Below are 25,250 nucleotides of genomic sequence, written 5' to 3'. Positions count from 1 at the left end.
ATATTAACTACTTATCTTTTTCAGATATGCTTTTCTTGCTACTGCCAATCTGCATTTTTATATCCTCCCCACTTCTGCTGTCCTCAATTATTTTGCTACCCAACTAGCAGAACACACTGACTGCTTTTAGTGTCCCATTCTCTAGTCATAGATTCTATCAGTATCACTTGATTCAATTCAGCTAAATTCCATTGCTTTTGTTTTACTTTTCCTGATGATCGCCTTAGAGAGATCTTTTCAAGAGAATACCCATTGTGTTCAGCTCATTTTCCAAGTCTGTTGTCATGTCTGACAAATTTCTTCTTGGTTTCCACCATCACTTGCACACCAGATGGAATAGTTTTGTCATGGCTGAGCCTCCAAAGAATCTTGATAATTTTGAGGGAATATCATCTGCTTCAAGGGTTCTAGCAAATTCTTCTCACAGTATCATATCTCCTATTCCATCTTAATCCACTATTTCTCCCTATTCTTTAACATTGTCTCTGACTTCATTTCCCTTGTAAAGTTTTCGCATATGTTGTTTCCAGCACTGCCCCTGGAAATGTTTTGCAAGTTAGACTCTGGTTTTGAAATATCTGTCTTATTACTATATAATCAAACTGAAACCTTCCGATGGCTCTAGGTCCCTTTGATACATACACCTTTGTTTCATGATTCTTAAACCACTTATTAGCACTGATTAAACTATGCTCTAAGAAAAATTCTACCAGGTGGCTTTTCCTTTCATTTATTTCCCCCCAGTCCAATGTTCTACTATTATTTCAACATTTTAAATTCCATAGTTCTTACTTGCTACAGTTTTACCTTGAAAATGACAGGGTGTGCACCTGTCAAAATATTGGCAGTTGTCAGTAAAATCAACCAGCTGCATTCCCTTAAGTTATTTGAACATTGTAGATACTGGGAGAAAAACAGGTCTCCTCAGACAGTATTTGAATCTCTTCAGCATTTGTGGAATGGATCTAGTGGACTTGCAAACATATACTATATTGTAGGAATTGGCTACATGTCTATCTTGGCTAAAATAATGTGTTCACTATGTTGTGCATAACAGCATATCTGCATTCCCATTTTCTTAGCCATTATTAGACCTATTACTGCATTACCTCTATTTGATTTTATATTCATAATCCTGTACTCATATAATCAGACGTCCTGTTCTTCCAACCACCACACTTCATTAATTTCCACTATTCTAACTCCAAACTGTTAATTTCCCTTTTTAAATTCTCTAGCCTACCTACCTGATTAATGGATTTAAGAACCTACGCTTTGGCATGCAGAATGCCAGTTTTGTTTTTCCTGATGACTACATCCTCCTGAGTAGTTCCCATCTGGAGATCTGAATTGTAAGCAACTTCACCTTCAAAATATTTTACTCAAGAATATGTCATTGGCTTAGGTCCTATAGTAGAGCTGCATGCCTTTGGGGAAACAAGAACTGTAGTTTCCCCTTGCTTTCAGCTGTTCATGGCAGTAGCATAGGAAGGTCATGTTGGCTATGTTACAAAGCCAGATCAGTCAATAACCCAACCGCAACTACCGGAAAGGCTGTTTTTACCACCTCAGGAGCCACAGGTTTGCCTCACATCTCTACATATATTTCTCCATTGTAGCTACTTGGTATGGTACTATTATTCAGGAATGAAAGCCACCGCATTCCCAATAGATCCAAGGTTCATGATGGGAAATTGTAATAGTATGATTATGAATAAAAATTATATTCAGGCTATTGTGCATTATATGTTATAATCAAGTCTCTTTTTGTTATTTAAATAACACAGAGTAGTTTCAGTAACTAAAACAGATAGGATCTTTACATGTAAGGTACAGTAGCCTAGATATAATTTTAATTGAGACTTCAGTGTTAGTATTAATTATACATTAGGATTTCACCATGACTACTGGGAAGACTAACATCGACATGTAGACACTGAGCTCAGGTGACAATATATAACTAGAAGAGACTGCGATTATACTGTTGTAAAAGCTGCTTTCAAATGTACAATTAAATCATTTGTCTAATCAACATTATAATCAATATTTTTTGCAAAAGCGAGTTAGGAGTTAGAATAGCTTGGTATCTGACATGTGTCATCTGCTGGTTAAATTGTGTCTACCTCACCATTGTTGAAATACAAAATTCTTTATTGTGGTGAACAACATTGTACACGAAGGCATCGGGGTGACACACCAAATGTTGTAACAAGCAGGGAGCAAAAGCACTTGAATAAAGGGAAGAAATGTAAAGTTAATATTTGTAACTAAAAGGACAATAAATACAAGACAGCAAGTGATTGTGGATGCCCTTATTTATGAAGGAGAACTGCTCCTGTACCTGGAAAAGCTTCACCTAATGAGTTGATTGGAACAGTGTTGTAATTGCTGCTCATAACAAAAAAACATTTCTCACAATTCGGTAGCCAATAAGTTGTACACAAGGTGTGGCAATTAAATAACTGACCTGGTTCCACAAAATATTTTATTGGTCACCAATTACATTATAAACTTTATCACCTTCAATGTACTCTCCCTGCAGATATCTACAACACTCCATATGAATTTTCCTTTGTTGAAAGCAGTGGTGGAAGTTCACTGCTGTCAACTTGTTGAGAACATCTGTTGCTCTAGCTTTCACTGCTTCTTCATTGTCAAATCGTATTCCCTTTGCCTTTCTGGCTTTTTTTTTGGGTGGGAGGGTGGTGGGGGGAGAGACCACAGGGAGCCAGGTCAGGCAAATGCTGTGGGTGGTCCAGTTCTGCAAATAACACCTTCACAGATAAGGCAGAAAGGACTGGCATACTCTTGGTAAAGTATCCCCAATTTGCCTTCACTCATTCATGATTGTCTCAGTGAATGTAGATAATTCCACACTAGACAAAGAGAAAGAAAGAACAGTCATCATGGCTTTGAAACTTGATTTGCTCATCTTCACCCCACCCCCAGTAAGGTTCAGCTCTTCCACCGTATTAGTTGGCACTTTGTTTCCGGGTAAGAAATCATGACTCATCACAAGTAAGACTCTTGTCTTTTTCTGTGTAATTATTAACACTGTTTCAAATGACTGCTGAAATGTTCATTTTCGATTCCTTTTGGCACTATTTTCATGCAAACATTGTGCATGTTGAATGAGTCATGCACAATATGAGGTATACTTCCTCTGTTAATTCCTGAGATTTCAGCAAGAGCTTGGAAACTCAGACAACAATTTTCATGGATCAATTTACGAAGTTTCTCAATGTTGCCATCCATTTTTTTATGTTGATAGTTGTCCAGGATATAGATTGACTTCGATCATTTCATGTCCCTCCAAAAAATCTTTGAACCATTAAAAAGCTCATATTCACAATGAACATTCACATCCGTACAGTTCTCTTTCTTCATGTCTATATATTTGTTTCTCAATATAGTCACCCTGGCGGCCAACACATTGTTCCCAATCAGAGACCAGTTTGTTAATACGATCACTGTAGAACATTTGACTTTGTTGATGGAGTCACAGCATCACCTCTGCTTGCACTGCTTCATCACTATCAAAGTGAAGTTCTCAAAGGTGTTTTTTAAGTTTTGGAGATAGATGAAAATCAAATGGGGTCAAGTCGGAACTGTAAGGAGGATGACGAATGACCGTGAGCCAAAGGCACTGGATTGTTGCATATCACGCAGCACTTCTGCGTGATATGGTACTGTCATCCAGAATCAGAGGGTGCTCCATCTGTGGACGAACTCTTCAAATTCGTACTTTCAGTTTTGTGAGAGTTTTCTCATGCGCTGACACAGTCATGTTACACAGTGCCATGTTACACACAACACTTAAGAGCCCTCAAGCAGCTGAGGGTTGCAATTTGCATCAGCAAAGGGGGAAAGTTGACCAGGTAATATGCACAAATGTAATACTTCAACTGATATTGAGAACAAAATAAAAAAATTTGGAGGCATTATGTTTTGACATAACCACAAATGCTGGAACGAAGAGGTGAAACGAAAGACCAGAGAAGGCAGTGAAGAATCGGCAGCCAATGGTAGATGGAATCGGACTGTATCGCGCCATGCGCGACACCTGCAACAGGTGCATATAAAAGCAGCTCATGCTAGCCTCAGCCGCACAAGATCAGTCTGAGTCTGCAATGTGATTATTGCTACGTTGTACAGATCTGTAACAAGTGGTTACTTGGACTTGGTGTATAGCAAGAACTGTATTGTTTTTACGTTGCCTCTCACTAGCGACATTTGCTGTAGAAAAGTTATGTATTGTCAATTTGCCTTCCTAGAAATAAAACTATTAATGTTGTTTGTTTGAAATTGTTATATAGCATTCTGAGAATGCTGCAACCTGTAGGCACCTTATTAGCGACGAGAGGGCAAGACAACACACATTACTTTTTAGCATATCCTCATATTAGTGTAACACTTAGTCAAAACTGGAATGTTGTTAACAGAATTCCTGTCTTTTAGATGGTTTTTATTTGATATTAGAAATTATGTTAGAAATGTTTAAAATATTAGGATGGAATTTTGTTCTTTTTTTAGGAAAGAATTTACCACTGTAAGTTTTTATATGGGAGATTTTACACACATGATTATGACAAGCAGCCTCAATGTTTGGCTTTCCAGTGGACTGAGATGGCTGCTGAAAGTAACACTGCTTCCACGAGGTTTTTGCATGAAAGCATTGCCAGGAAGGGCACAGCAGAAAAAACTTCAGGCATTCTAAAGTATGTTCTTACACATTTCAATTCGCTCAATGATGGTGGTGTTTGATATCTGATAATCTGGCCTGGCTGTTGTATTGAGGAGAACAACAAGCTGATGATTTCCTTTTTAAAAAATCTGGTTGCCTATGAATTTTTCACATAGCATCTCAACAGAGGTAACAAAAATATTATGAGTGATGTGGACTAGAGACAACTGTCACACCTCATTAATGAGATTTGGTTTCAGCCCAACAGGTACTGCTGCTTTCAATGACCGCAGGTTCATTTTGACTATTTTCTGTATGAAAAATATGAAGGGCAAGGCATTCAACAGTCATTTGCAATTGTGCAATGCAAAATACCATGGTCCCTGTGCCACATAATCTTTAATGTCTTTGATGGGCCAAACAACACAGGAATTAGACAGTACCTAATTGTGCCATGCAGAGTTGATGCGCAGTTAGAGGAGCCATGTCACGGATTGCACAGCCCCTACTGCTGGAGGTTCGAGTCCTCCCTCAGGCATGGATGTGTGTGTTGTCCTTAGCATAAGTTAGTTGAAGTAGTGTGTAAGTCTAGGGATTGATGACTTCAGCAGGAATTCACACACATTTGAACATTTTTGGAGATGTGGTGCGATCTGAAGAGCCACAATTTTGTCCCTTTCAAATAATGTATGGTGTATGGCGTTGAGTGGTCTACCGTCCCACTGAGTAGGATAAACTGCAGTGTGTGGAGGGTACAGTTTGGACTGGAGGGGTTCTGTGATGTTATGGAGGTATTTTTTATACCATGACTTTGGCCCATTCATTCATGTTACCCTGACCATGAACTAAGACATTTACTTGAAAATCTTTGGTGTACAACTGTTGCCACTACTTCTGCATCTTCGTGATGAGTATGTCGTGGACACTTCAGTTTTCTAAGATGACAACACATACCATCAAAGGGCAGCATGTCTTTGTCCCTGGTTGTCAAACACTCTGACTTTGACAGGCTCACTATCACACAAAAACACACACAAAATTCAAGCTTTCGCAACCCATGGTTGCTTCATCAGGAAAGAGGAAAAGACAAAAGGATGTGGGTTTTAAGGGAGAGGGTGAGGAGTCATTCCAATCCCGGGAGTGGAAAGACTTACCTTAAGGGGAAAAAAGGACAGGCATACACTCGCGCGCGCTCGTGCGCGCACACACACACACACACACACACACACACACACACACACACACACACATATCCATCTGCACATATACAGACACAGGCAGACATTTGTAAATGCAAAGAGGTTGGGCAGAGATGTCAGTCGAGGCAGAAGTACAGAGGCAAAGATGTTGTTGAATGACAGCTGAGGGGTACGAGGGGCGGCAACTTGAAATTAGCAGAGGTTGAGGCCTGGTGGGTAACGGGAAGAGAGAATATATTGAACGGCAAGTTCCCATCTCCAGATAACCCGCACAGTGTAACACTGTGTCAAGATGTGCTGGCCGTGCACCAAGGCATGTTTAGCCACAGGGTGATCCTCATTATCAACAAACACTGTCTGCCTGTGTCCGTTCATGCGAATGGACAGTTTGTTGCTGGTCGTTGACACATAGAAGGCTTCACAGGGTAGGCATGTCAGTTGGTAAATCACGTGGGTGCTTTCACGCGTGGCTCTGTCTTTGATCGTGTACACCTTCCGGGTTACAGAACTGGAGTAGATGGTGGTGGGAGGGTGCATAGGGCAGGTTTTACACCAGGGGCAGTTACAAGGGTAAAAGCCAGAGGGTAGGGAAGGTGAATTGGGGATTTCATAGGGATGAACCAAGAGGTAACGAAGGTTAGGTGGACAGCGGAAAGACACTCTTGGTGGAGTGGGGAGGATTTCATGAAGGATGGATCTCATTTCAGGGCAGGAATTGAGGAAGTCGTATCCCTGCTAAAGAGCCACATTCAGAGTCTGATCCAGTCCCGGAAAGTATCCTGTCACAAATGTGGCACTTTTGGGGTTCTTCTGTGGGAGGTTCTGAGTTTGACGGGATGAGGAAGTGGCTCTAACTATTTGCTTCTGTACCAGGTCGGGAGGGTAGTTGTGGGATGCGAAAGCTGTTTTCAGGTTATTGGTGTAATGCTTCAGGGATTCAGGACTGGAGCAGATTCGTTTGCCACGAAGACCTAAGCTGTAGGGCAGGGACTGTTTCATATGGAATGGGTGGCAGCTGTCATAATGGAGGTACTGTTGCTTGTTAGTGGGTTTGATGTGCAAGTGTATACCTGTCCTTTTTTCCCCTTAAGGTAAGTCTTTCCACTCCCGGGATTGGAATGACTCCTTACCCTCTCCCTTAACACCCACATCCTTTTGTCTTTCCCTCTCCCTCCCTCCTATCTTTGTTTTATATATATATGTGTGTGTGTTGTGCCTGTCTACCAGCACTTTCCCGCTTGGTAAGTCTTGGAATCTTTGTTTTTAATATACACTCCTGGAAATTGAAATAAGAACACCGTGAATTCATTGTCCCAGGAAGGGGAAACTTTATTGACACATTCCTGGGGTCAGATACATCACATGATCACACTGACAGAACCACAGACACATACACACAGGCAACAGAGCATGCACAATGTCAGCACTAGTACAGTGTATATCCACCTTTCGCAGCAATGCAGGCTGCTATTCTCCCATGGAGACGATCATAGAGATGCTGGATGTAGTCCTGTGGAACGGCTTGCCATGCCATTTCCACCTGGCTCCTCAGTTGGACCAGCGTTCGTGCTGGACGTGCAGACCGCGTGAGACGACGCTTCATCCAGTCCCAAACATGCTCAATGGGGGACAGATCCGGAGATCTTGCTGGCCAGGGTAGTTGACTTACACCTTCTAGAGCACGTTGGGTGGCACGGGATACATGCGGACGTGCATTGTCCTGTTGGAACAGCAAGTTCCCTTGCCGGTCTAGGAATGGTAGAACGATGGGTTCGATGACGGTTTGGATGTACCGTGCACTATTCAGTGTCCCCTCGACGATCACTAGAGGTGTATGGCCAGTGTAGGAGATCGCTCCCCACACCATGATGCCGGGTGTTGGCCCTGTGTGCCTCGGTCGTATTCAGTCCTGATTGTGGTGCTCACCTGAACGGCGCCAAACACTCATACGACCATCATTGGCACCAAGGCAGAAGCAACTCTCATCGCTGAAGATGACACGTCTCCATTCGTCCCTCCATTCACGCCTGTCGCGACATCACTGGAGGCGGGCTGCACGATGTTGGGGCGTGAGCGGAAGACGGCCTAACTGTGTGCAGGACCGTAGCCTAGCTTCATGGAGACGGTTGCGAATGGTCCTCACCGATACCCCAGGAGCAACAGTGTCCCTAATTTGCTGGGAGGTGGCGGTGCAGTCCCCTACGGCACTGCGTAGGATCCTACGGTCTTGGCATGCATCCGTGCGTCGCTGCGGTCCGGTCCCAGGTCGACGGGCACTTGCACCTTGCGCCGACCACTGGCGACAACATCGATGTACTGTGGAGACTTCACGCCCCACGTGTTGAGCAATTCGGCGGTACGTCCACCCGGCCTCCCGCATGCCCACTATACGCCCTCGCTCAAAGTCCATCAACTGCACATACGGTTCACGTCCACGCTGTCGCGGCATGCTACCAGTGTTAAAGACTGCGATGGAGCTCCGTATGCCATGGCAAACTGGCTGACACTGACGGCGGCGGTGCACAAATGCTGCGCAGCTAGCGCCATTCGACGGCCAACACCGTGGTTCCTGGTGTGTCCGCTGTGCCGTGCGTGTGATCATTGCTTGTACAGCCCTCTCGCAGTGTCCGGAGCAAGTATGGTGGGTCTGACACACCGGTGTCAATGTGTTCTTTTTTCCATTTCCATGTTGAATATATCAAAGAAAGTGTATGAGGCTATGTGGAACAGGAAGTGAATTTTGGCAGCCAACACCTCCAACATTTGGTGGCGTATGGAGTTAATCACCAATAAGTGGCTTCAGCTAGATATGATATACACAAAAACATTTATGGACTCTCTTTATTGCCAAGTTGAGACCTTTGTGAAAGCCAAAGGCAACATTACACTGCTTTAGTTTGGTGTCTCCTGATGATGTCTAATTTTTTGTCAATTGTGTTTGTATTCCATTCTGAATTTAGAATTTTGCTGCTATTTATCTGCAGTCTTCATGAACTTTCTGCCCCTAACGCAATGTTGGTATTAAATGTTACTAATTCTGGGACTTTACATGAATGCTCCAGCAGTTTTCTGATATTATATTAACAATTCTTTTTTTTCCGATTTGCAAGGACAAAAGTTCCCACTCAAAGTAATGTGGCTGACCTGTCTTCAGGTTTGGTTGCCATTTTATAATGGATGTGGAATGGGTTCTAATTGTACGCCCCCTCCCCCTGTGCCATGTGCACACCACACGTACTCTATTTCATGCTGAGTAACCCCTTTCTTCGTGTAGTGATTGTCTAATCTATTAAAGGGGGGGGGGGGGAGGTTGGTTGGTTTTTTGGGGGAAGAGACCAAACAATGAGGTCATCGGTCTCATCGGATTAGGAAAGGACAGGGAAGGAAGTCGGCCGTGCCCTTTCAGAGGAACCATCCCGGCATTTGCCTGGAGCGATTTAGGGAAATCACAGAAAACCTAAATCAGGATGGCCGGATGCGGGATTGAACCGTCGTCCTCCTGAATGCGAGTCCAGTGTGCTAACCACCGCGCCACCTCGCTCGGTGGGGGGAGGGGGGGGGGTCGGGGGGGGGGGGGGGGGGGGGACCTGTGATTTTTCCACCCAACAGAGATTGAGAAATTGGCATTCGACATAGTCACAACATCATTTGAGACACTGGTTTACACCTTTTCTGAATACAATGCTTGCATCTTTGTCTACACCCGCCCTCACTACAGGTGGGTCCATGCTTCACCTGTCCTTCCATTTTAACCACCCTTAACCTACCTGCCTCTTCCCTTAAAGAAAAGAGCAAATATTTCCAAAAGCTTGGATAGTGTGCCATACTGTTAATTTACTAAATATATCACCTCCTAAATGTATGTACTGGCTAGCAATGCTGTCCTATATTTTAATAAATTGTACTTTTCTCTTTTTAGCTAAATTTGATCGAAGAGGATGCTTTATTGTTGCTATATGCACCATGTGATCAGGTGAATAATTACAGGGCTAACATCTACTTCATGACAGAGGTTTGAATTTAGAAATAAACTATCAATCACTGTAGTGCTGTTTCCTGCTACTTGTTACTACTCTGAACAATACTATCTGAATTGGGGTCAATATTGAAATTGCTATGTACATATGCTTCCCAATTACTGAAGCAGTTCAATACAATACTTGCTGCAATACTTATTGAGACATATGTTCTTTGATTTTATTGTTTACAGAGCCACTCAAACTTTCCTTTAACATATATTAAAAACAAAGATTCCAAGACTTACCAAGCGGGAAAGCGCCGGCAGACAGGCACAATGAACAAAACACACAAACACACACACAGAATTACTAGCTTTCGCAACCGATGGTTGCTTCTTCAGGAAAGAGGGAAGGAAAGGGAAAGACGAAAGGATGTGGGTTTTAAGGGAGAGGGTAAGGAGTCATTCCAATCCCGGGAGCGGAAAGACTTTTCCCTTAGGGGGAAAGAAGGACAGACGTACACTCGCACACACACACATATCCATCCGCACGTACACAGACACAAGGTGACATATTTAAAGGCAAAGAGTAAGGGCAGAGATGTCAGTCGAGGCGGAAGTACAGAGGCAAAGAAGTTGTTGAAAGACAGGTGAGGTATGAGCGGCAGCAACTTGAAATTAGCGAAGTTGCCACCGCTCATACCTCACCTGTCTTTCAACAACTTCTTTGCCTCTGTACTTCCGCCTCGACTGACATCTCTGCCCTTACTCTTTGCCTTTAAATATGTCACCTTGTGCCTGTGTACGTGCGGATGGATATGTGTGTGTGTGTGTGCGAGTGTACACCTGTCCTTCTTTCCCCTAAGGGAAGTCTTTCCGCTCCCGGGATTGGAATGACTCCTTACCCTCTCCCTTAAAACCCACATCCTTTCGTCTTTCCCTTTCCTTCCCTCTTTCCTGAAGAAGCAACCATCGGTTGCAAAAGCCAGTAATTCTGTGTGTGTGTTTGTGTGTTTTGTTCATTGTGCCTGTCTGCCGGCGCTTTTCCGCTTGGTAAGTTTTGGAATCTTTGTTTTTAATATATTTTTCCCATGTGGAAGTTTCTTTCTATTTTATTTCCTTTAACATACTTAGAATAATGTAATGCAAACTTGTACTCCTCTACTACCAATAGTATTTGACTCTTTTCAGTCTTTTCCCATATTATACCACATCTACATTACTTCATTATAGGCCCAGTCAAAGTGAAATGCAGGTTTTCCACTGCATTCACATTGGCAACAATACACAAATATGAAATCTATTAGTTAACATGTAAAGTGAAAATGAAAAGAACTACTGTATGGCAATACTTCCCTTAAAATAGGTTGTCTGCTACTTGTTAGACACAATTTGCCACATTAAATAAAAATTTAACAAACACCTACCAGTTCCTCTGGTCAAAACACACACGTAGAATGAGTCTGCATGAGTGACAAAGTTCTCTTTCACCAGAGCGGCAGTGTACGCAGCACTCTTATATTCTTCCCAAGTAACTGGTTGCCAAGAACTTAGCGTACAACACAGCTTTGCAGGAAAATTTTTACGTAGTGTATGTGGCACAGATACAACACCAGTTTCTGTAAAGCAAGAAAATCTTCAATGACACACAATGAAATCAATTTTCACAAATGAATGGTATCTATATTTAATTACTAGAAACTTTCTGATCGGAATTCTTCACAATTTTCATTATGCACCATGTTACAAAATTTATTAACAACTGAGAAATAAAATGTGTTACACAGTATAGCATATTTATGCAGCTCACGGATGGGAGGAAAACTTCGAGGACATGTCAAAATCTTGTTCTCAACATTTTGGGAACAAATAAAGAGGCTAATCAAAACTTTAAATGTTCCTTGTCTCAATGGTGGTTAGAACTGAAGGTAAATTAAATAAACTACACTATGTTAAAAGACTAACACATTGTAGGCAGCTGTGCCATCTGATAATACTAAAACCTCGGGTGCAACAGGATTCTGACCTATCCAAAATTTTTATAATAGCAGTGTGTTTGGATGGGTGTGTTCTGAAAGTGTGCTGGTGACTAATATTAACTATAGCTTGTCCAGGTGCTGATCACATGGGTATGTCCCCTTTCTCTTGTCTTTACAGTAGTGGAAGATAATTCTGAACAGTTTCCCTCCCCTTCTACTGAGAACCTGATGGGTCGACAGTGGTACAATGAGGGAATCAGAGCAGACAAGGACTGTTGAAGCTGTGCACAGATACATTAAATTCAATACAGAGCCGAGTCCCAAACATAAGCCAAAGAAAAATTGATGGGCACTAAGAGAGTGTCCATGCTTGAGTCAGTCAATGTATTTCACTGGAAGCTGAGATTCTCTGTAACCCTGACAGGTGACCTGGATTACTGTTAGGTAATTTACTGTCCTATGTGTGTCCATCACACTCCAGTAATTTTAAAATGAAGCTGAGCTTCTTGAGCTTTTAGTCACACAAGAAATTTTACCCTGTTCAAATCTCTCAATCGTAATCTGATAAGTATTCCTTTGATTCGATCCCAAATGGTATTCCTACTCTCAATCAGTTGTAGTACAGGCTCCTGGAAGTTTGTCTGTACAGTGGTACTAAATTGTGAGCAATGTACTAAATTATGAGCAATCAACTGTTCACCAGTTTCTGCATTTATGCTACCTACAGAGATTGTCTAGCTAAAAGTATTCCTGGGTGACTTCAGCTGTGAAAGCCTTAAAATTTTCCTATCAACTTAAAGAAACAGTTTAAAACTGCAAACAATGTCACCCATGAGTTCTGTTACAGTAAAACTACAATTAGCTGCATGAAAATGGGCTATTGGTTGCCACTTCTAATAAGATACCACTCTACAATCACTTGAGGAATGCTATTTACTGGGGAAAAGATTTGAAAATCTGACAGCAACAAACACTTCACCCCACGCAAGTCAGGAACATTATTAGAACTGTTCTGTTATTTACTTTACCTTAAAAAAATAAACAAATAAATAAAAATTTATAAAAAATAATCTTATACTTGGTGCGAAAGACCTCTAGCATCAAGGCTAGGTTATCTACAAGGGTCATCTTTTAAATTCTTACAATTTCTAGATGGAACTGTTGTGATGTAACATTACCGTTTTAAAATTTGTCATTTTTTATCATAAAATGGCTGAGTAGTTTAGAGTAAGCGATTAAACAGACGAAAAAATGAAAAGTTCATGAGAAGGTTTTTGCTGTATGATTTTTTACTATTTTCGCAAAGGCCTAACTCAACAATAATGTCTTGAATCACTTCATACAACTTTTGGCAATCAATTGTCTCCAGCAAAGGAATATTTTGTATAGGCTGTATATACATGCTGTCTTTTTTCTTTTTAAGGTCTCTCATGGAGAAAAAATAAGGAAAACTGAAGATGCTTTAAATAAAGGAAAATGCGCCTAGTCAAAATGCAGCTTTTGAAAGTATGGTGTTACATTTGACAATGGAAGAAATAATGGCTTAATATTTAGAAGACCGAAACTTTTGTGTGGTTTTGTTATGTTTTTTTGCATGTGGTGAGTATACTTAGGGATGCATAGTGTCTTCTGGATGGGATGGCGACTGCAGTAACTGCACAAGAGAAAGTACCTGTGTGGCCGCCTCCGCACATTTCATGCATCATCATCCCAGATTGGGGTTTTGCAGTAAATCCAGAGCAAATGCTCCAGCATTAACAATATTGGGAACAATTCATAAAGAAACAGCAGACAAATCAAGAAAGTCTTGTTTAGAAGAGCTAACTGTATTGTGCTGCATGGAATATATGGAAAATACTACTGAAGATTCACTTTGTATTTATTTCAAAGAATTTTATGTTGAGTTAAAGAATCTTACTTCTAGTAATATTCCATACTGCAGAAGGGAAGTCGAAGAAATTCACACAGCTGCAGTCAACAGCTATAATGAGGAAAGTAGTACTCAATAATTTTTAGCTCACCTAAAAATCAAAACTATGAAAAGTTAATATTCTCGAAGGAGGGAAAATCACAATCTCGCATCTTTGTGACAGCATCTAGAACAATAAATGTTGGAATTGGATCAAGTTCCTGAAGAATGCTAATAATAACTAAAAAATGGGAAATTATTCAAGCAGAATTTGGCATTTTAAATGAAGTTTTACTGGGCAATTATCACTGTTGTTAACAACAGAATGTTAAGAATGGTGTAGTTAAAAAATGAAAACACTGTCACATAGAAGAAGGTGTAAGTAGCTGAATGATGAACACTAACTTCCCTTAACAAAGGTTTATTCAGCACTTGCACATACAAGAGCGCAGAGCGAACTGCCTCTGGCCAGAATGTATACAGTATATATACAGCTACAGAATATTCCAGTACAATGATTCTTTACATATGTGAATACATCTAAAATGTACTCGAACCGAATATACAAACTAAAATTCTACAGTCCAGGTGAGTTTTAAACTCATGACCCTCCGTGCAACAGTTTAGTATCATAACCACTACACCACAGTTCTACTCAGCTTCTTCTACGACATTGCTCCCTCCTTAAGAGAACAGCTTCTCGGTGTTAGGTCCTCCTAGTCCGGGAACTAGTCATCAGTCCTGTGTACTCCGACTCCCGATGACTGATGCTCGCCCTAGCGATGATCTTCTTAGAACTTCTTTTGCCACTATGTTCTTCGTCACCTTTCCACTTGTTGTCTGTCGCTGGAGCTTCAAATTTACCCTGGATTGCAGGATTCTTGTAGGGCTTCATTTGAAGGACGTCGTCTTTTATCAGGGTCGAAATCTTTAACTTCATAAGTAACATCAGACAACTGTCTTACAACCTTATAAGGTCCAAAGTAGCGACTGAGGAGCTTCTCAGTGAGACCAGTCTTCCGAACAGGAGTGAAGATCCAGACAAGATCACCAGGTTGGTAGATAACATGGCAGTGGCTTTTGAGCCTGCAGCGTGCAGAGTCGAGCTAACTGCTGAGCTTCCTCAGCTCTGGTTAACGCCTGGCTAATGTAGTTGTCGTCCACGTCATCAGGAGGGAACGGATACACAGTGTCCATCGTCGTAGTCGCCTCATGCCCCTGCACCAGGAACATTACATAAACCCTGTGGTGTCTTGTTTGGCAGTGTTTTAGGCAAACGTCACGAAAGGTAGCACCTCATCCCAGTTGCTCTGCTCAACACCGACGAACATTGATAGCATGTTGGCCAAGGTATTATTAAAGTATTCAGTAAGCCTGTTAGTTTGCGGATGGTAGGCAGTTGTCATGTGCTGAGTTGCACCAACGGTTTATCTCTGTCACAAGATTCAACTGAAAAACTTTCCCTCAATCTGTAATTAACGACCTTTGGCCATCGTGTTTTAATACAATGTCTTCCACAATGAATTTGTCTACCTCAGATGCTTCGGCTGTTTTCACAGTTTTTGTAATGGCGTAGCGTGTACACAAAATCAGCGCAAACAATAATGCATCTCGTATTGCCACTAGCAGACATTAGAAATCGTCTGTGGAGGTCAATCCCAACACACGGGAAAGGTGTTTCGGCTGGTGGAATTGGTATGAGTCGGCCAGGTGGTTTCTCCTCTGGCACTCTTGACAGTGTGACACACTGTGATAGACACTCCTAAATAAACCTGGCCAGAAAAACCTCTTGCAGATTCTATTGTATGTCTTAATAAATCCTAAATGTCTGGCCTCAAGTGTGTCATGGAATTTCTGTAGAACATGTAGGCACATGTGTTCAGGAGTCAATGGCAGCCACCTCTTTCCAAACCGATCAAAGTTTTTCTTGCAAAGCAATCCATTAACTACCTTAAATTGTCCTTTCACATCCTCAGACCGATTTAAGGCAAGCATAATTTGAGATATCTTGGCATCCTTCTTTTGCTCAGCAGAGAGAGCCTGAGTGCAGCAAGACAGTCACTATCTTCATCAAAGTCTTGATAGTCTTGCACGGGGTTTCTTGAGAGACAGTCGGCATCTTAGTGTTTTCTTCCACTTTTGTACACTATGGTAGGGTCATATTCTTGAAGATGTAGTGCCCACCTGGCGAGTCGTCCTGTAGGATCCTTAAGGCCTGTCAATCAACAAAGTGAATGATGGTCTGCAACAACTGTGAATGGTCTTCCATAGAGATACTGTCGAAATTTGCACATGGCCCAGATCACAGCAAGATATTCCCTTTCTGTAGTTGAGTAGTTTCTCTCGGCTTTTGTAAGTGTCCTAGAACCATAGGCTACCTTCTCTTTTCCATCTGAAATTTGCACCAGAACAGCATCCATCCCATACCCACTGGCATCTGTGTGTAGTTCTGTAGGTGCTCTCTTCATACAGACCAAGTTCAGGGTCAGTCATCATAGCTTTTCACATCACATCGAAAGAATCTTGTTGAGCGCCACCCCAGATAAATTTAGCATCAGCTTTTAACAACTCTTGGAATGCTCTGGCTTTGATACAAAAGTCTTTGTTAAAATGATCCTAATAAGAACATAATCCGAGGATGCTTCTCACGTCCCTAATAATTTCAGAAATAGGAAATTCCATTATAGCTCTCATCTTTTCTGGGTCTGGTCACACACCATTTGACACAACGTGTTCAAGCATTTTGATTTCTTTTGCTCCAAAGAGACACTTTCATTGATTAAGTTTCAGTCCACCTTGTTGGAGACACTTAAGAATGGCCCTCAGTCTTTTTATATGTTCATCAAATGTCTCTGAGAACACTATAATGTCATTTAAATAACAAAGACACATCGTTCACTTCAGGTGACGTAGAAGATTATCCACCATCTGTTCAAAAGCTGCTGGTGCATTACACAAACCAAATGGCATTACCTTAAACTCATACAGGCCCTAAGGGGCGATGAATGCAGTTTGCTCGTGATCAGCCTCATCTGCTTCGATTTGCAAGTAACCCGAGTACATGTCCAGTACTGAGAAAAACTTAGCCCCCTTCAGACAACCTAGTGTACCGTTAATTCGGGGACGAGGACCACTGGTGAAGACCACGGGCTCTGCGAAGTTGAATGATGTCATTCTTCACCGTTTTCTCTACCTCGTCACAAATTATTCGACGTTCCATTGCTGAGACACAGTGTGCTCTCTGGCTTATTGCTGATGGTCTCCAGTGCTGATCCGGCGCTTCACCTTTGATTTGTCTAATTTGCTCTTCACCTGTGGACTGAAGCATTCAGAGAACTTTTGAAGAATGGCAAGTAGCTTCTTCTGTTGTTCCTTAGTGAGATTTGGTGATAGTCAAGCAGATCTTGTCTCACAGTGGTAGCACTAATTTCGTCCACAGACTTGGCATGGGAGGTTTCTACGATGCTCAGCTGTTCTTCAATTTATGGCTCAGCATTTGCTACGCACATGTGTCTTGGAAGGATCTGCGGTTCTCGACGACAGTTAACTATCCACAATTCACCGAATCCATTCTTAAACGAGATGACAGAGGCTGGGATGACAAAGTTATTCCTCAGTGGTATGCCTCTCTTACATTCCACTACAAGATCCATGGGTTGATGCGAGGCATGACACTTGACAGTTGCCTTCCTAGCGCTGATTGTAGGAATGATCACTTCATCAAGCACACATAGTCTCCACACAGTCGAATGCACATCTTCCTGTCCACAGTATCTCATCTCCTTTAGCATAATCTTCAAGCAACTGCAATCTAAAATTGCCTCAGAAGCAAAAAGTCCCATCCCAGAATGACGTCATGACTACACTCTTGTAAGACGATGAAATCTAAGGGCTGTGTATGGCCACTTATAGCCACACGAATGGTACATCTTCCTGTAGGTTTTACATATTTCCCATTAGCCACCTTCAGCAGAGATGTTTTGTTGTCGACGAATACGGTTTTCTGCAACTGGCAACGCTACTTCTCTGAAATGACTAAAGTCCACAAGAGCTTGGGCTGGTCGGCCATCCATGAGGATATCGACGTAGTTTCCTATCATTTTTGTAATGATCAATGGCGGAGGATTTTTCTCTTCGGCAGCCTCACCTCCAAGGAAGGTCGCACCCTTTAGTTTTCCAGGTTGCGACAGCTAGGTGATGGGCTGGAGCTTCCAAACGGTGATGGAGACCTTGATCAGCATGTTGGGGAGTGTTTTCTCCAGCGGCTAGCTTGCGGCGATGGTGACATACACCATCCTGCACCCACATCTTCTTGTTCATCATCGTCATCTCGGAGTTGGCGTCGGCTAAGATTGGTCTGCTGTCTTCTGGTGCAGGCATCATCAAATATCTGCTGCCTTTGTCAAAAATAGCACACCACATATCTCAGTCGCCCGCAGTGGAAACATACTGGTTGGTTACCTAGCGTCTCCACCAGAATAATGTCACGTAGAAGAAGGTGTAAGCAGGTGAATGATGAACATTAACTTCACTTACGAAGGTTTATTCAGCACTTGCACATACAAGAGCGTGGAGCCAACTGCCTCCAGCCAGAACACATACAGAGTATATACAGCTACAGAATATTCCAGTGCAATGATTGTCTACATTTGTGAATACTTTTAGAATGGACTCGAACCGAATATAGAAATTAAAAATTCTACAGTCCAGGACCTTCCGTGCAACTGTTCAGTATCATAACCCCTACACCACGGTTCTACTCAACTTCTTCTATGGCAATATTACGAAAGTCATAGACTGCTTTCACCATATGGTGGAGATGTTGAGTCACAGACAGGGACAACAGAACGACCGCTAAACAAGTAAGCTTTCAGCCAAAAGCCCCCCCCCCCCCCCCCACACACACACAGATATATACATGCAAATCACACACACAACCACTGTGTGGCTGCTGAGGCCAGACTGTGAGCAACAGTGTGTGTGTGCAGGGTAGGGGTGAGGGACAGTAAAGTGCCACTTGTGGGAGCATATAGGGATGAGCTGTGGGGGGCGCTGGTGGAATAGAAGGCTGTGCAGTGCTGGAGTGGGTTGAGGCCAGGAGGGTTATGGGAATTTGGGGTGTATTACAGGAAGAGTTCCCTCCTGAGCATTTCAGGAAAGGTAGTGTTGCTAGGAAGGATCCACATGGCACTGACTGGGAAGCAGTTTTTGAAATAAATGACTTGTGCTGAGCAGTGTGCTGGCAATTGGGTGGTCCAACTGTTTCCTGGACACAGTTTGTCAGTGACTATTCATGTGGACAGAAAACTTGTTGTTTTGTCACAACCCTGTAGAACACAGCACAGTATTTGCAGCTTAGCTTGTAGATCATATGACTTGTTCCACAGATAGCCCTGCCTTTGATGGGATAGGTGACGCTTGTGACTGGACCGGAGTAAGTGGTGGTGGAAGGATGTATGGGACAGGTCTTGCATCTAGGTCTATTAGAGGAATATGAGCTATGAGAAAAGGGAATGGCAGCAGGGGTTGTGTAGGGATGTACGAGGATATTGTATAGGCTCGGTGGACGGTGGAAAACCACTGTGGGAGTGATGGTGAGGATAGCACATAGGACATTCCTCATTCCAGGGCATGATGGGAGATGGTCAAAACCCTGGGGGAGAATGTGATTCAGCTGCTCCAGTCCTTGGTAGTACTGAGTCACGAGGGGACTGCTCTTCTGTGCGTGGTTGGGACTTTGGGAGGTGGTGGGTGACTGGAGAGATAAGGCAAGATTGGGAGGGTAATTACAGTCTGTGAAGGCCTCAGTGAGATCCTTGGTATATTTCAAGAGGGACTGATTGTCACTACAGATGTGTCAGCGATAGGTGGGTAGGCTGTATCGAAGGGACTTCCTGGTACGGAATTGGTGGCAGCTCTTGAAGTTAAGATATTTCTGGTGGTTTGTAGGTCCGATATGGAAAGAGGTACTGATGAAGCCATCTTTGAAGTGGAGGTCAACATCGAGAAAGGTAGCTTGTTTGGTTGAGAAGAACCAGGTGCTGAGATTCTGGAGGAATGTGGATAGGGCATCATCACCCTTGCTCCAGATCACAGAGGTGTCATCCAGGTATCTACACCAGGTGAGGGGTTTGAGATTCTGGGTGTTAGGAAGGATTCCTCTATATGAATCATGAATAGATTGAGACAGAATAATACCAGACAGGTACTGACTGCCATACCCTGGATTAGTTTGTAGGTGATGCCGTCAAAGGAGAGGTAATTGTGGGTAAGAATACAGTTGGTCATGGAGACCAGGAATGAGGTTGTATGTTTGGAATCAGTCGAATGCAAGGAAAAGTAGTGTTCAATAGCAGCAAGGTCATGGGCATTACACAAGTTAGTGTAAAAGGAGATGGCATCAGTGGTGATGAGCAGGGCACTTTGCGGTAAAGGAACAAGATCTGTGGAGAGTCGGAGGAGAAAACAGTAAGTACCTTTTATACAGGAGAGAGACTGTGGGTAATAAGACTGAAGGGGTTGGTCTATGGCAGCAGATATTCTCCCAGTGGGGGCACAGTAAATGGCCACAATTGGGCATCCTGGGTGGTTGGGTTTATTGACTTTAGGAAGCATATAGAAGGAAGCAGGCAAAAAGGAATACAAACGTCTCAAAATTGAGATTGACAGAAAGTGAAAAATGGCTGTAGAGGCTTATCTCACTAGGGGGTAAGATAGATACCACCTACAGGAAAATTAAAGAGACCTTTGGAGAAAAGAGAACCACTTGTATGAATATCAAGAGCTCAGATCGAAACCCAATTCTAAGCAAAGAAGGGAAAGCACAAAGATGAAAGAAGTGTATAAGGATCTATACAAGGGCGATGTACTTGAGGACAATATTATGGAATTCGAAAAGGATGTAGGTGAATATGAAATGGGAGATATGACACTGTGTCAAGAGTTTGACAGAGCACTGAAAGACCTGAGTCAAAACAAGGCTCGAGCTACTGACAGCCTTAGGATATCCAGTACTGACAAAACTCTACCATCTGGTGAGCAAGATGTATGAGACAGGCAAAATACCCTCATACTTCAAGAAGAATATAGTAATTCTAATCCCAAAGAAAGCAGTTGTTGACAGATGTGAAAATTACCGAAGCATCAGTTTAATAAGCCACGGCTGCAAAATACTAACACGAATTCTCTACAAACGAATGAAAAAACTGGTAGAATCCGACCTCAGGGATGATCAGTTTGGAATCCGTAGAAATGTTGGAAGACGTGAGGCAATACTGACCCTAAGACTTAGAAAAAAGATTAAGAAAAGGCAAACCTACATTTCCAGCATTCGTAGACTTAGAGAAAGCTTTTGACAACGTAGAGTGGAATACTCCCTTTCAAATTCTAAAGGTGGCAGGGGTAAAATACAGGGAGTGAAAGGCTATTTACAATTTGTACAGAAACCAGATGGCAGTTATAAGAGTTGAGGGGCATGAAAGGGAAGCAGTCAGGGAAGGGAGTGAGACAGGTTTGTAGCCTCTCCCCGATGTTATTCAATCTGTATATTGAGCAAGCAGTAAAGGAAACAAAAGAAAAATTCAGAGTAGGTATTAAAATTCATGGAGAAGAAATAAAAACTTTGAGGTTCGCCAATGACATTGTAATTTTGTCAGAGACAGTAAACGGCTTGGAAGAGCAGTTGAACGGAATGGACAGTGTCTTGAAAGGAGGGTATAAGATGAATATCAACAAAAGCAAAATGAGGATAATGGAATGTAGTTGAATTAAGTCGGGTGATGCTGAGGGAATTAGATTAGGAAATGAGACACTTAAAGTAGTAAAGGAGCTTTGCTATTTGGAGAGCAAAATAACTGATGATGGTCGAAGTAGAGATGATATAAAATGTAGACTGCAATGGCAAGGAAAACATTTCTAAAGAAAAGAAATTTGTTAATATCGAGTATAGATTTAAGTCAGGAAGTTGTTTCTGAGAGTATTTGTATGGAGTGTAGCATTGTATGGAAGTGAAACGTGGACGATAAATAGTTTGGACAAGAAGAGAATAGAAGCTTTCGAAATGTGGTGCTACAGAAGAATGCTGAAGATTAAATGGGTAGATCACATAACTAATGAGGAGGTGTTGAATAGAATTGGGGAGGAGTTTGTGGCACAACTTGACTAGAAGAAGGGATCGATTGGTAGGACATGTTCTGAGGCATCAAGGGATCACCAATTTAGTATTGGAGGGCAGTTTAGAGGGTAAAAATCACAGAGGGAGACCAAGAGATGAATACACTAAACAGATTCAGAAGGATGTAGGTTGCAGTAGGTACTGGGAGATGAAGAAGCTTGCACAGGATAGAGTAGCTTGGAGAGTTGCATCAAACCAGTCTCAGGACTGAAGACCACAGCAACAACAAAATAGAAAGTAGTTTTGCAGGGAGTGATAGGAGTGAGGAGAGTACAGACTACAGGGAGAGGTTCTGACAGGGGTGCTAAGGATTTGGGGTGAAATGGATATCCTGCTGTATTTATGGAATGGGGTCACTGTGGCAGGGTTTGTAGGTGGATGAATATTACAGCTGGAGGAGTCCTTCAACCAGGTATTTCTTGTGGTTCACGACAACAGTGTGGAGCCTTTGTGAGCAGATAGGATTATAAGCCAGGATCAGTTTTTAAGTGGTGAATTGTGGTTTTTTTTCTGCAGATTAGCTTGCATATTGAAGGATTTGGAGACTGATGGAGAGGCAAGGTTCAAAGTTAAGAAATGATGGAAAGTTAACAAGGGGTAATTTGTGGGCAGTGGGGGTGTATAACAGTTGGATGGAGGTGCTAACTGAGACAGGTAGGTTTCAACATTGGTCAATGGCTGAGTTTAATTGGTGGTGTTAGTGGCAAAAAAGTGTTTTAACTGTAGGGACAAGGAGAAGGAGAGAAGGTCTTTAATAAGTCCACCATGACTGAATTTGGGAGTGGGGCAAAAGGTAAGGCTGAGGGGAGGTTGGGAAGTTTTGGAGACTGCTGTAGAATTGGTGGATAGTGGTAAAACAAGGCAGGCGTAGAATGCAAACAGGTTGGAGAGTTTTTTGAGGTGGTGTTGTGCCAGCTGCTCTAATTTCTGGAGAGCAAGAGTTTTAATGTGTGAGATTTGGGACTGCACAGCAGGAAAACTTTATGGAGGGAAAGGAGGTTTTGGAAGGAGGTATGGCAGTGATTTATATGGTTTTGGACTATGTTGGTGAGGGTTAAGGGCTGGTGGAATCTGAACAGATGGAAGTCATTGTGGAAGGAAGGATTGTGGCCAGAGATGAGTGATCTGATGGTGAAGTCCTCTGGGGGGATACCACAAGCCAAGAAACAATGCAAGACCAGTAGGTAAGACTGGCCTCAGGTGAGGAATAAGGAAACTTCTCTGTGTAGACACATATGGAAGTAGCAAGGCTCTATGGTGGAAGACAAAAAGGCATACAAATATATAAATAACATTAAAATATGTCCAAAAAATCAGCAAAAACACGCCAAAATACGTGGGAAAAATCAAAAAAAGGGTGGAATGGATGAAGTATGGGGAACCAAGATGAAACCTGAAGAAGTAAGCTGATAGTGAAAGGTGAAAACAAACCTACATAAAAGTACCACGGCACTATCTTATGCCTATCTATTCAAGGGCCATCTAGAGGAATTCTTCCTAATCACCCAGAATCCCAAACCCCTCACACGGTTTAGATTCACTGATGACATCTTTGTGATCTGGATTGAGTGTGAGGACACCCTATCCACATTTCTCCAGAACCGCAACATCTTCTGCCCCATTTGCTTCACCTGGTCCTCCTCACCCTAACAAGCCACCTTCCTCAATGTTAACCGCACTTCAAAGGTGGCAATATCAGTACCTCGATCCATATCAAATCTAATAACCACCACCACCACCTCCACATCGACAGCTGCCACCAATTCCATGCCAAGAAGTCACTCCCATACAGCCCATCCACCTGCCGTCGCATCTGTAGCAGTCAGCCCCTCCTGAAATAGACCGCGGGTCTCATCGAGGCCTCCACACACCAAAATTACCCTCCCAACCTAGAAAAGATGGTGCCTTGCCCCTCCAGTCACCCACCATCTCCAAAGTCCGACCAACCAGCCACAGAGGAGCATTCCCCTTGCGACTCAGCAGTACCACTTGGGATTGGAGCAACTGAATCATATTCTCCATCAGCATTTCAATTACCTCTTGTCATGTCCTGAAATGAAGAATGTCCTACCCAATATCATCTCAATCCCACAGTGGTACACTGCCGCCCAGTGAACCTACACAATATCCTTGTCTATCCCTACACAATCCCTGCTCACAATCCCTTGTCTCATGGCTCATATCCCTGTAATAGACCTAGATGCAAGACTTGGCCCATACATCCTTCCACCACCACCTACTACGGTCCAGTCACAAGCATCACTTATTCCATCAAAGACAAGACTAACTGTGATATCTGTCACGTGATCTACAAGCTAAGCTGCAACCTCTGTGTTCTCTATAGGCATGACAACCAACAAGCTTTCTGTCCGCATGAATGCCCACTGACAAACTGTGGCCAGCAAACAGTTGGACCACCTAGTAGCCAGCACACTGCTCAACACAAGTTGTTCATTTCAAAAACTGCTTTGCAGGCTGTGCCATGTGGATCCTTCCTAGCTTTCTTGAAATGCACAGGTGGGAACTCTCCCCCTGTAATATATCCTACATTTCCATAACCCTCTGGCCTCAACCTTTACTAGTCACCGTCCATCATCCGCCTATCTACATCTACATCCATACTCCGCAAGCCACCTGACCTATCCCCTTCTCTGCTCTCAATCCAGCATTACACAACTACACAGTCTTCTATTCCACCGACGCCACCACAGTCTTTTTATTTCCCTCCTTTTCCACCCGCCCCCCTCACCCAAACCTAACCTCCCGGCTGCACCTATCTGCCCTATCCTCTCCCCACCTCATCCCTTTTTGCTTCCAAAAGCAGCACTATACCATCCTCCACTCTTATCCTGCTATCCCCCTCCCTCCTTGCTCCAGCCTCTTCCTTACTCCCACCACCCAGACTGCTTCTGCCATCAAGCGCTGTTGCTCACAGTCTGGCTTCAGTAGCCGAAGTCAGCGGTCATGTGTGTGAGTTGCATATGGTGTCTAATTCAGAACAAAACCTTTTGGTTGAAAGCTTACTTGCTTAGCAGTCTTTTTTTTTCCCACCTGTCTGTGACTCAACATCGCCACTATACGGTAAGTAGCAATTTATCCTTTTCATACATTGTTATTATTCCAGTCTGGATTTTCCATTGTTCTATTCTGCACTGCTAAATACAAGTATGGAAGGTCAAACATTTAAGACGATTCCACCCCCCCCCCCCCCCCTCCCCCGATAAGCTACAATCAAAGTGGAACTTCCTACCATGAAGTTTCAAATCAGTGCATACTCTGCTGCAGGGAGAAAATTCATTCTGAAAACGAATTTATCAACAGAAGATACTGTTGTAGAAGAATGCTAAC

General features: G+C 42.8%; 1 protein-coding gene across 2 annotated transcripts in view; it reads right to left on the bottom strand.

Annotated features, from left to right (window-relative positions):
* The window catches only part of LOC126278356 (THO complex subunit 5 homolog), a 155,945-nt gene that overhangs the window by 21,203 nt on the left and 109,492 nt on the right, over nt 1–25,250 (bottom strand). For both annotated transcript variants that reach the window (XM_049978411.1, XM_049978412.1), the window contains exon 11: nt 11,269–11,460. In XM_049978411.1, the coding sequence (XP_049834368.1) occupies nt 11,269–11,460 (192 nt within the window). The remainder of the gene's footprint in view (nt 1–11,268; nt 11,461–25,250) is intronic.

Source organism: Schistocerca gregaria, chromosome 6 (assembly GCF_023897955.1).
Source record: "Schistocerca gregaria isolate iqSchGreg1 chromosome 6, iqSchGreg1.2, whole genome shotgun sequence".
In the NCBI taxonomy this organism is placed as follows: domain Eukaryota; kingdom Metazoa; phylum Arthropoda; class Insecta; order Orthoptera; family Acrididae; genus Schistocerca; species Schistocerca gregaria.
The sequence above is the reverse complement of the archived record's forward strand: the minus strand, read 5'-3'. Positions and strand labels throughout refer to the sequence as shown.